We start from the raw sequence: 13,035 nt of genomic DNA, 5'->3' as shown, positions 1-13,035 counted from the left end.
TTTTTTTTTTTTTTTTCCAGAAACGTAGCCTCTCTTCTTCAGAAATAACCTGTTTCATAATTACCAACATATAGGTAGCTAGGAAGGCCCGAGGGACTGGGACATGCCGGTGGAACACGCTAGTGTGAGAGAAAAACAGCTGCCTGTGGAGGAATGGAAATGCATTCAAACTATTTCCACAAGCTTTGGGCTTCACAATAGCCAGGAAGCATTTTCCATTTGCCTTAAGTTCCTCAAGTCATTGTGGTCAAGGGAACATCTAAGCCAAACATTGCTGACTTATCAGGCAGTAACAAATCCAAGCATTCGAGAGAATGAAGGGATGGTCCCGGCCCAGGGAGATCGCTTTCTCAGCACGATGAGGCTTTCCCTCCTAACAGACACTAAAGCCAGTGAACTCAATTCCTCTTGGACGGCAATGTTTTTCCGCACCAGTGAAGTGGTGTTACTGGGTTGCCCCAGGAAAGCCAGGAGGCCAACTCACTGAGAGAACATGCTGCACTGTGCACAAGCACCCAAGGCCTTAGTGTCGCTTCCCCTCGCTGGTGTCATTCCTCCTCCTCAAACCCTCTGCAGTGACTCTCCACCAGCTCCTCCCCTTCGTCTCATCCAGCTTCCTCCTTGAGATTTCTACAGTCTAGTATCATACTATTACTAAAGCCTTTATTTATTTATTTATTTATTTATTTAGAGACAGAGTCTTGTTCTGTCGCCAGGCGCCAGGCTGGAGTGCAGTGGCACAATCTCGGCTCACTGCAATCTCCGCCTCCTGGGTTCAAGCAATTCTCCTGCCTCAGCCTCCCGAGTAGCTGGGACTACAAGCCACCACACTCAGCTAATTTTTGTATTTTTTAGTAGAGACGGGGTTTCACCATGTTGGCCAGGATGGTCTCGATCTCTTGACCTCGTGATCTGCCCACCTCAGCCTCCCAAAGTGCTGGGATTACAGGCGTGAGACACCTCACCTGGCCAAGCCTTTTTTAAAATGAATCTACTGAGGCTAAGAGGCGGCTGTGCCAGTGCTTGGTTGCAGAGGTGAAATGAGGTCTACCTGAGTGTAACCATGGCTGCCTGACCTGCCTCAGCCTTGACTCCAAATGTCCTGGCTTCTTTGCAAAGGGTGGAGGTGATGCGAGACAGGGCACCCGTGAGGAGAAGCAAATCCAGCCCAGCAGCACATTACACAGAAGCCCCATCTGCATGTCAGCCTTTCCATCAACAACAGCCCCTCTTTGATTTTTGATTTTGAGATCCAGAAAAATGAAGACGCAAGTACTATGTGACTCTTATGCACCTTCAGAGACCAGTTCAAATAGTTTAAACAATTTTTCTCAGTAGGATGCAGTGGCTCACATCTGTGATCACGGCACTTTAGGAGGCAGAGGCGGGAGGATTGCTTGAGACCGAAAGTTCAAGACCAGCCTGAGCAACATGGTGAGACCCCAACTCTATAAAAGTTTGCAAAACTTAGCCAGGTATGGTGGTGCATGCCTATGGTCCCTGCTAGTCGAGAGACTGAGGCGGGAGGATCACTAGCGCCTGGGAGATGCAAGTTTCAGCGAGCTGTGTTTGTGCCACTCACTCCAGCCTGGGCAACAGAGCGAGACTCTGTCTCAAAACAAAAAGAAAAAAAAAAATCCCGTAAGAATTTCTTTACCCTTTGAAACAACTGGCACATGTTGAGATGTCAAAAACAAAAACAAAAAATGTTTGATTTCCAAGACGCTCAGGCTGGGTGGAGTATGTACTATGTGGATTTTCTTCTCTTGATTCCACAGACGGACTCCTAACATTCATTAACTAGAAAACGTTTCTGAGGGCAGATGTCACACCTCCACCTAATTTCATTTTCCATGTGCTTCAGCCACAGCCCTCTATACCGTGTGCACGGACTGCTATTCTTTCATTTCACAAACGTTTATGTGATTTCACTGATTCTATATATTTTTCACATTCTATTATCTCTAAAATCCAGATTCTCTCTTACAATCAATGGCCGAGTTAATTGGCTGTGATATTTAATTAATGTTAATGTTCTAACTAACAGTTAAATTGGCAGTGATATTTCTTTGTTAGTGGCACACAAAATAGTGGTGCGTTTTAAAGTCAGTGAGATTCGGTGAGTAATATCTGGTGTGCAAACAAGGCCCGAAGCAGCTGCACCAGGTGCTTTTTCACACACAGCATCCTTTACAGCCCCTGAAAAGTCGATGTTCTTCCTTACAAATGAAGAAACCGAGGCTGGGCTAAGTGAAGGGGGTTCAAATCCAGCTGCCATGCCGACAACGGCAGAGCCAAGATCTGAATTCAGTAGGAAGCAACTTAAATATCAATGAGGCATTTTTAATAACTTGCACGGAGAGAGCCAAGTTGCTAACCAAAACAGGACCACTCTTCAACAAATGCCACAGGCCTGGAGTAGGACTTCTTGTCTTTGATGTTACCGCTTCCTTTTCAGCCTTTGAGATTCCTTTGGTACAATTCCCTTTTATTTATTCTCCTTCCTTTATTTAATGGGTCTGTCTAGCTCCAAAGTCCACACGCGTTGTATATCATCTTCCTTTCCCAAATAAAATAATTCTCTGAAATAGGAATGCCCTGTCAATAAAATGTATCCAAATTTTTGTGAGGAAAATGGTTGCAGTTCAAAAACAAAACCAAGACTGAGCACCCTGACTCAGGCCTATAATCCCAGCACTTTGGGAGGCCGACGTGGGCAGACCAGTTGAGATCAGGAGTTCAAGACCAGCCTGGCCAACATGGTAAAACCCTATCTTGACTAAAAATACAAAAATTAGCTGGGCATGGTGGCGTGTACCTCTAATCACAGCTACTCAGGAGACTGAGGCAGGAGAATCACTTGGACCCGGGAGGCAGGGGTTGCAGTAAGCCAAGATTGTGCCACTGCACTCTAGCCTGGGTGACAGAGCAAGACTCTATCTCACAAACAAACAGACAAACAAACAGAAACAACCAAAGACTTAATAAATCACACTTTTTGTATCAATTAAGTACAGAAATAAACGCTGAATGTGTTCATGGCAAGAAAAAAAACCACCAGGTTTTGTGCAAGACTTCAGAGGTGTATTTTCTTTTCTATGGAAAGAATTCAGAGCTTGTGAATGTCATTCTGGTTAACAGAGAGAGAGTCACCATTCTCTCATGGATGTATTACATCATTTACCAAGAGGGCAAAAAAGGTCATGCTCTCCATTTCCTGGGCTCTGTATTAGGGCTTCTATTACCTGTGGTGGCTGAAAGCCTGATTTCCATAACACATCACCAGTAGAAATAGCTGTTCCCATTTCTTCAGATGTCAAAGGGACAATATAAGTATTAACCTCATAGGATTGCTTGTATGAAAGAGTACATAAATGTAAAATATTTAAAACTATGCTTGGCCTATAATTAGTCCTCAATAAATGTTAGCTTTAATCATCATCATTATCACCACCTTTATTATCATCTGAGAATTGGAACCAGAAAATACATGGTGATGAGAAGCACTGTGCTCTTTAGCATGGTGACATGACCCATCAGACACATTTTCCCTGATAATGAAGGAAAGGACACTGCATCTCTCCACCTCTCCTGGTCCTGACACCTCTTTGAACTCACAGATTCTTCTTCTTCCTGTAGTTCAATCTTATTCTCTAAAGGGAATGCTCATTCAGCAAGCATTCCTTGATCAAACACAATATGCTAAGCTCTATAAGAATATAGGTAAGTTAGACCTGGTTTCTGTTCTGAGGCAATCTACAAACCAGTGAAAAAGAAAACCCAGAACAGAGATAGATCTTACTAAGATCAAGAGAAAAGAGGCAGATAGAGATAGCCATCAGTATGCAAAGGAAGAACTAATTAAATAAGACTAGGACAATCAAGGAAGGTTTTCTAAGGAGGTAGCATCTGACTAAGCACAGAAAGATTTTGTTTTGTTTTGTTATTTTTAGAGGCAGGGTCACATTCTGTTGCCCAGGCTGGAGGGCAGTGAGGCAATTGTAGTTCACTGCAGCCTCAAACTCCTAGCCTCAAGCAATCCTCCTGCTCCAGCCTCCCAAGTAGCTAGGATTACAGATACATGTCACCAGGCCCAACTGAATTCTCTGTAGAGACAAGATCTTGCTATGTTGCCCAGGCTAGTCTTCAACTCCTGCCCTCAAGTGATCCTCCTGCCTCAGCTTCCCAAAGTGCTAAGATTATAGGCGTGGGCCACCATACTAGGCAGAAGAATTTTTAAAAGTGTGAAAAGACAGCTCTCTATGTGGAAGAAACAGCATAAACAAGACCCCAGAGGCATGAAAATAAATGACCCATCTGGGTAAAGGCAAAGAAGATGATGTGACTGGAGTATAGTTTTCATGCAGGGATTTAGTGAGAGGAGGGGCTGAGAAAGGAGGAGGGACCAGACTCTGAAAGGTCTGAACCTAATAGCCTAAACTCTCAGGCCTTCTCATAGGAGGACTAGATAGTGCCAGGCATGGTGAATTACCAACCCTACATTCTCTGTTTCCAGCCCCACCCCATCCCTGCCGTGAAGTGGCAGAGGCCACCAAAGGAACAATCTGAGTGAGCAAAGGAAAGAGAGCCACTGAGTAGAACTATTACAAAGAATGAGCTGGAGGTTCCAAGACATCTCAGGTTAATGGAAGTGGTTCCCAGGGCATCGCTTATAATCAAATTTTTCTCTCTCTAAAATCCAGACCCTCTCTTAAAACCAATGGCATGTTCCCTAGAGTGCTATTTTTTTTTCTTAGTGGCACATAAAATAATGGTATACCCTAAAGTCAAAGGCATTTGAGACTCTGAGAATTGCCGCCAAGCAAAGCAGGCCTACTCCAGGCCAGAAGCAGCTGCACTAGGTGCTTCTTCACATATGTCATCATCAACCCTTTACAACCCTAGGAGGCAGGTGTTATTTTCTTCTTCTTTACAAGGGAAGAAACTGAGGCCTGGTTAAGTAAAGGGAGTGCTGTCTCCCACAAACTCAGCAGAGTATCGAATGGGGACACGATGCGAGAGCATTCGACCGTCCATCCATGCAGACATTCCACCACAATGAAGGAAAAGAAGCCAACTTTTGAGAGGGTGGGGAAGAGGCCAAGGGGCAGTTTTATTCAGAGTCAAGGCCACCAAGCCAATTCAGAAAGTAAGGCAGTGGTGAGAGTGCAGTGCAGTTCAACACCCACTTCTGTTATCAGCGCTTAGGAAAGAAACAAAACAAACAACCATCAAAAGCAGCTTGTGGTTGTAGCGTGATGCAAATTCATTCTAAACAAATGACAGAAGCAAACTTTTTAGTCTAAACAAACCCATCAAAGAATCCCTAACATATTATTGAATCTAAAATAAAATACCTGGAGAAGGCTGAATTCCCAGGTTAGAAACTATCATTGTTTAAAGGAAGTTGTTTTAAATGAAAGCACACACATGCCTTCAAAATGATAGCGCACATTTGTTTATCTCCGGCAGAGCCACATTTCGTCAAGCCGCTCAGTGGAATACGCCCGTGAGCGGAAGCACTGCCGAAATAGAGCAGGCACATCAGGCAAATCCAAATCCTCTCTCCAGGAGCCCATCAGTACCGGAAATGCTACATGGAGATAGTGGAGAGGGCTATTTCCAGAGCTCTTCATGCAGTCTCCTGCTCACTGCTCACCTTACTCCTGAACCTATAAGGGGGGGCGTGGGGCAGACACAGGGGTAGGCGGGCGGGAGTGGCAGTGGGCCAGAGTCCCACTCCAGTGGTGTCCCTGCACACCTCTCCCAGGACCAGGCAATTCCACTCTAAGTTCTCGAACCTTCTAAATAAGCACCTAAAGTATGTTGTAATCTCTGGGCAAAGGCCTACGAGACAATGACCTCCTTGGTTCTAACCCAGATTTGATGTGGGTTCAGCAGTGAGTCATTAGCCCTTTTTTCACAACTCAGTTTCCTCTAGGAAAAATGATCTGTCATTCTTTCATATCTTTATATGAAAGATGCTGTGACTAGGTTACATCAGCATCTTTTCACCAGGGAGAAGTCATCATTCAAAAAGTGCAGCTCCTCCAGTAGGCCACAGGGGGTGCCGTGGAGACACAGTGGGCTCCCCCAACCCCTTCCTTCTGTGGGGTGGAGAGGTCCCCACCCGCTCCCCAACCTCTGCCAAGCCTCTCTTTCATCGGGTAGGGCCTTCTCAGGAGAGGCATAAAGCTGGCTGGCCTCACTTTGCAACAAAGACGACCCAACTGCTTCAGTTATAAATAGTATACTTCTTTGAGAGGTTTTTCTAGTCTTTGAAAAGTAAAAAAGAGGAGGAAATCCTGAAGGAGGAGCATGTGGCCTAACTTAAATGCAACCACAATTAGGCACTAGAGTTAGTACAAGCAATGATGCCATAAAAAAGGGAAAATTAAAGCTCGGTCTGTTGTGTATTAATAACTCAATCATTCTGGAAGTCAAGGAGTTCAAGCCTGTCTTTGACACACTCTCCTTTTCTTTCTGTTTCTCTCTCATACACCCACATACAAACACACAGAGAATCCTAAAAAATAAAATAGTAAAAATACTTACTACATAAAGCAGAAATACCACTATGTTCCAGCAATTGCTAATATTTTCCTTCATCGGGCAACTGGCCAACAGACCAGCAACTTGTATATAGAAAGACATATTCATGAATTGAATGCTAAGTCACATTCCCCAAAACCATAGTGTCACTGGTTTTCATTCTACATTCCACAATTTAACTTGGAAAATTACAGAGGAAATAGAAAAGGAGATTGCTTCATGTTAAATATTTAACATTCATGTGAAACAATTACAAAGGAAACCTCATTGTGAATTTTCAGGCTGTATATTTTTAGTTCATCTACTTCAAAATGGTAGAATAAACCAAGATGATTATTTACTTTCTCCGGTTGCCTAGCTTGGAAATCCCACTCTTTATTAACACAAACTGCTTATTTTCCTTGCAAGGAGAATCCATGATAATTCCTCACTTCTTTTTTTTCTGTTCTAACATCACGCTGCTGCTGACTGAAGCTATGAATGGATAGGTCAACACCATCACTTAAGCTAAATAAATGGGTAGTTTTGATGTCTCTAATTTAGGGGATTTAAGACGAGAAAAATAAAATATACACCATATACAGTGGGCTAATCCACACTCCATTTAATTAAGGTAACTGTTTGACTATCCTCCTATTCAGTGATCTCATTTGAATATCCTTTGATCATAAAGATATTTTATTTTTGCTACTATTTTAAAAATGGTACTATTAACAGAATTCAGTAACCCCAAATAAATACCAGGGCTCCTCAACAGGGGCACTACTGACATTGTGGGCAGATAAATTTTTTGATGTTGGGGAGGGGGGGGTTGCCCTGTGCATTACAGGATGGTTAGAAACACCCCTGGTTGACCCACTAAACAATAGTAGTACCCCTCCACCCCCAGTCATGATAACCAAAAGTGTCTCTGGACATTGCCAAAAGTTCCAGTGGGAGTAGAAGTGGGGGGGGTTGGGGGGTGGGGAGAGAAAATCACCAGGGTGAGAACCACAACATGTGCTGATTGGTTACAATGAAAAAGGGAGAGAAAAGAAAGAAAATGAAACTTTTTGTGTCTTCCTCTTTTTGACTGTCCAACTCTCAACAGATTTTACATGCCAATGATTTGAATTCTTCCTGTGTCTAATGGAATCACCCTTTCTAAGTCTGTAAAACTTTGTGCAGCATCTTTCAAAATCATGTGCCTCGAACTTCAAATGGATTGTTAAACAACTAGAAGTCCACTAATTCCCAGTGGGCAAACTATCGGTAAACCTTAGCATAACTCCACTTTGAGTCTTAAACTAACAGCACATGAAAAGATCAATACGAATAAATTCAAAACTAATCAGACCCCTTCTTTAAATGTTGACACAGTATTATTTTTATCCCATAAATACATTCTTGACTAAAATTCATCCTAGGAGATTGGCACTTGGCCAGTTCTATTCATATTTACTGTATTTATATAGTACACTTGGCCAAGGATAATATTTAAGACAAAATATGCCGGAGGGCATATACAATATCTCTTATATTTTTACTTTTAAATCTCCACATTGCTAAAAATATTTAGTCTGAACTTTATAAAATGTCCCACAAAGGGCTATCAGCAATCTGTAATGATATATAGCTCATTGAGTATAATTAGAGCATATTTGTAATACTTGGGCTGCAGTCACTCCCTGAACGCTAATAAGTTGGTGGTAAAAAATGAACCAGTGATCTTTCCCATGCCTTCATCTCTGGGGCTCATGACCCTCACCGGACTCACTGCAGGGAATGACAGGCACACTCCCTCCCCACAGCCACCTCAGTGACAGCTGAGTTAAAAGTTAGGCAGAAAAGTCCTAAAGAGGGAAAGCTGGCATATACGCCAATGCTGTACTTTCAATTTGATTTTTAAAAATAAGGTTTTTTTTTTCTTTTCCTCTTTTTTATTTTTATTTTTTTGGAAGGGTTTGCTATATTCCAATGTAACTAGAAAGTGCTGGAAAATCAGTTAACCTATTTTCTATAAAATTATCCAGTCCTTGCACAGTAGTAACAAACCTGCTGTTAATATGGCTGTCTGCTCCTAAATTTCCATACGGAATACAGACTTTTTAAAGCCTGTATTATTTGTATGAAAACTAGCAGTATATTTTATTTATCCTGGATGTATCGGAGGTTTTCATTTATTTGGTGGCTGGGATGAAATGGAGAGGAGAATCCACACATTGATGTTAAATGCCATACTCTGAAATCCTCCTAATAATCTAGGAATTTTTCCAGTTTGTTGATGACCGTGACCCCGGGTTGGACCATTTCAGCTCTTCAGACTGAAGTGTGCTTGAGAACAAAGAATTAATGCCCTCTTGGGTTATTTGCTGTCTCCACACCTACTCGGTAATGAGACCAGAACTCCTTTCTGTGTTATCAAATCCCTGGCAGTTTACTAGAACTTTTGCAGATAAACATTGAAAGATGAGTTATTCGGGTTCTACATAACACACTTTCCTCTCTGCCCAAATACCAGTAGAACCGGTGCACGTGCTAGAGAAAGCAAACTGACTCAACTCCTTGTTTGTCTAAATGGTTTTGGACTAATTACAATGAACTTTCTTTCCTAATATCTCCCTGGCTCCACCCCAGATAGAAAGCTTTACTTCCCGAAGGGGATAACCAGGGGTGGAGTGTATTTATCAACACTGCTGTGGATAGTGCCATAATTACAGTAATAAAATCATCCTGTTTGCCAGAATTCTCTGCATCTGTTCTGCTATACAGCAAGAACAGGAGAAGCTGCAGCAAAATAAAGGTCATCGGGAAAACTGCGGTTAGATACATGGGCTGACTTCTGAGACCATCAAGTACAAGACATGACAAGTCACATAGCTAGGACTTGTCAAACTAAAAATAAATATTAAAAAAAAGAAAAGCACCACCCTGCAATTAGAACCTCTATGATAAAATTATCAAGATGGCTGTATTATCTATTTAGCCAAGACACAGAGACTTTGCAAAGGCAGCTAGCAAGTATATAGGGCATGGAAAGGGGAGGGGAGAAGTGAGCAACCAATGAAAAGTTTACGACTTGGGATTTGGAATAGGCAAATGTTGAAGAGCTTTTTGTTTGTTTGTTTTTTCCTTTTCTTCTTCTTCCTGGTATTTAACCCCTCTCAGGTATTAGTGGATGCTGCTGCCTCTTTTCTTGTTTTGTTTGTTTGTTTTTAAGAACTCTGAAATAATTCTACACTCTCTCATCCCTTCCTCTACAGTAAATCATTTCACTCCCATTGCTACTGTATGCCAGCTGGTTTTGAGGACACTGTTCTCAGAGAAGCCAGTTTAAAAACAAAAAAACAAAAAACGGCTGTCGTCTACTCTGAGTTTTAGAAATGCATTGAAATAACTGCAGGAAGCCTACGAAAAGGCAGGAGCGGGATAACAGACCAGAAAAACGTAAGAAAAATGATGTGCTACACTGGAGTTCTGAATAAGGCAGGCTTGGGTGTATTCTGAAAAATAACGTGAACTAAAACCTTTTAAAACACAGTCAGAAACGAAGTTGTCCTTTCTGCCACTCCAGGTGAAAAGGGAACGTGGTGATAGGATTTTGCCTTCGGGTAATTAAACATCTAGTGATGGCAAACGAGACATCAAGGACTGAGGGCTTCCAGGTGGGATTCTGGAGAGGTCTCCAAACCGGGTTTTGTCTCGGCGATGCTGACATTTTTAGGGGAGTTAGAGACAATAGCGAAGGCTTGGGGAACCAGCTGATAGGTCAGCACGGAAAGGGGGCGCCTTCCGGAGAGGCTAGTTTTGAGACACTTTTTTTTAACCCCTTCGTGCACCAATTCGGCGCGCTCCACGCCAATCGGAGCAAAGAAAACAAACCTACCAAGATTCCCAAGTTTAACTCTCCCCCTGGGAGCACCTCTAGTTTGACAGAGTGGGGCTGACTCCTAGCTGGTGGCCGACTAAAGAATTTTAGGGAAGAGAAAAAGAGAATAACACTTTTAAAGGGTTGAATTGTTGGGGGAAGGGAGAGATGGAGAAAATAAAGTAGAAAGTAAACGTTTTAAAGCCTGATGGCCTCAGGCATACAGCTGGAAAGGAGGTGGACGGGGCGAAGGACAGGAGAACGGGAAAAGAGCGAACGGGAACCGCGAGAGGGAAGGGCGATCCCGGGAGCTGCTGCGGTTTTGAGAGCTCCGGGCAGCGCTAAACCTCGAGGGATGGAAGTGAAAATGAGTACTTACTTTCGGAGGGGAAGAAGGGCGGCATGTCTATTTTGTAAACCTCCTTGGCGTAGTACTCCTCGTCGCTCCTCTCGCGCTCGCAGGCGGCCGCCCTCCGGCTCGCCTTCTCCTGGAGCAAGTCCCTGGTGCTGTTGTAGATGGAAATCACCTCCGGGGGGACTTCCTCGGGCTCAGGATAGTCTTCTGGGGGACTGGTGAGCTTCAGCTTGCTCAGGATCTGCCCGCGGATCGCCTCGATCCTCTTGCGCATGAACTGGTCCATATCGAGTGTGCTGCAGGTAGACAGGCTGAGCGCGACCGTGACCAGATGCAGGATCAGAAAAGCGCTCAGCACACAGTAGTGCATTTTTTTAAAAAGGCGGAAAAAAGGTTGTTTTTTAAAAGTCAGAAAAAAATCAACAATTCTCAAAGTATAGATCAAGGAGAGTTGTTTGGTTTTGTTTGTTTTTGATGCGAAACGTTTGCAAACAATCTATTCAATGCCCAGTAGAAAAACGTATCTGCTTGAATTCCTTTAAAAATAAAAGGCAAGTAGTTCCAAAAGTGGAAATATTAATACGGGACGGGCAGGGGGAACCCTGACTTTGGAGAGTAAGAAAAAAAAAAATTCTTGGAGCAACGAGATGGGAAAAAAAAAAGAGACGAGTGGCTATTAAGCAGAAATAAATTTAAGAGGAGGAAATGGAGTTCAGTGTGTCAGTCTCGGGTGCGGAGTGGCGAATCTGAACTCGGCTCCTCCGGCCAAAAGGGAAGAGATGAAAAGGTCCCGGGGCTGGCAGCTGGCGAACTGACGGGAGGGGCGCCGGGAGCGCGGTGAGGGGGGCCGCCGAGGCTGACCTGGGCTGAAATTTATATATTTAGAGAAGGAGCGGTTCGGCCCTGCCTTCCACTGCGGCGCTAAGAGCAGGAGCAGCAGCAGCTCCGGAGCAGAGAAGCGCACACGTGTGTGCGTGCGTGTGTGTGTGTGTGTGTGTGTGTGCGCGTGTGCGCGCGCTGGGGGCGAGCCCGGCGCGCCGCGGGGAGGAGTGCGCTTCGCGCGGTGCTCGGAACTCGGTCGGGTGCAGCAGGGGCCGCAGAGGCTGCTGAAGCGGCGCGGATCCTGCTCCCGGAGCTGCGCGCAGTGGCCTACACCCGGACGGGCGCGCGCTGACCCGCTTGGTTACTCCACGTTGCCGCCGCCGCCGCTTGCAAACGCATCCAGCCTCCAGCTCCCTCCTTCTCCTGCTCTTCCTTCTCCTGCTCCAAACGCCAACCCAGCCACAGACGATCAGCCACCGCCGTTGCGTTCACCCCCTGCGGATCACAACGGCAGCCTTTGCGACACCCTGGCTGGGGAGTTTTATTCCGGAGGGGGTTGCGCAGGGGCTCCCTGGGACTCCCACCCTTTCCCAACCTCTCCTGGCTTCTCCCCAAAGTGGAATTGCTCGCTTAGGGTAGGTAGGCACTTGCCACCCTAAAATAGACCCTCTCTGTTTCCTCCAGTCTGCAGCCGGGCAGCCCCTTAGTTTGTTCCTGGATGACTCCCTAGACCGTTAGGCTAATATTCTCCAACCCCCTCCCCTGCCTCTTTCACTTGCGCTCTCGCTCCGCTGTCTCTTTCTCTCTTTCTCTGTCTGTCTATCTCTATCTGTCTCTCTCTTGTCAGGAGCTTCTGGAGCTCCGCTCGGAGCGAACCTCCTACTGCCAGCAGATAACATCACGATCTTGCCGGGGAGGAGAGATTTATAAGTTCTCTCAGAACCACGTGTCTGCCTTCAACAAAGTGACGTGCTAGGATTACAGTCAGAAGTCCTCTCGTTACTTAGACCACGAGCTCTCCCCGAACCGTTGAGGGGGTGTGGAAATGAGGACCGCTGTGGGGAAGGGAGGAAGGAGGTGGGATGTGCGCTCTGTGATTTACGGTATTTACTTTCTAGTCATTTTGGACAGGTCTGTTGAAGAACAATCAAGTCTCCCGTTTTTACTTAGTGTAGCTCAGTCACAGCCTCCCAAACTGAATCACTTGCTCTAGAATGGAAGGCTTTCCTCCTGTGTTAACGTGTGCACACATGCTTCTATGGGAGGGAACGCCAGTCTACTCAGGGCCAGGCCAGTCCTGAAGACATACCTTCTGATCTTTTAAATTCATATCCTCTAATTTTCTGGGATACCTCAACAGGCTGCCATCCTAGAGTTTGTTCTGTTAGTTTGTAGTTTACCATATAGCCTTCTGTTTGTGAACTGCTGGAAAACAGAGAGGCATCATTTTTTACCTAAA

At 44.7% G+C, this 13,035-nt stretch overlaps 1 protein-coding gene across 2 annotated transcripts in view; it reads right to left on the bottom strand.

Moving 5' to 3' along the window:
• TGFB2 (transforming growth factor beta 2) overlaps positions 1-12,625 on the bottom strand; it is a 92,877-nt gene extending 80,252 nt beyond the window's left edge. For both annotated transcript variants that reach the window (XM_017526316.2, XM_017526317.2), the window contains exon 1: positions 10,779-12,625. In XM_017526316.2, the coding sequence (XP_017381805.1) occupies positions 10,779-11,124 (346 nt within the window). In that variant the 5' untranslated portion in view covers positions 11,125-12,625. The remainder of the gene's footprint in view (positions 1-10,778) is intronic.
• Positions 12,626-13,035: the final 410 nt, after the last annotated feature.

Source organism: Cebus imitator, unplaced genomic scaffold (genome assembly GCF_001604975.1).
Source record: "Cebus imitator isolate Cc_AM_T3 unplaced genomic scaffold, Cebus_imitator-1.0 Scaffold42, whole genome shotgun sequence".
NCBI classification, from domain to species: Eukaryota; Metazoa; Chordata; class Mammalia; order Primates; family Cebidae; genus Cebus; species Cebus imitator.
The sequence above is the reverse complement of the archived record's forward strand: the minus strand, read 5'-3'. Positions and strand labels throughout refer to the sequence as shown.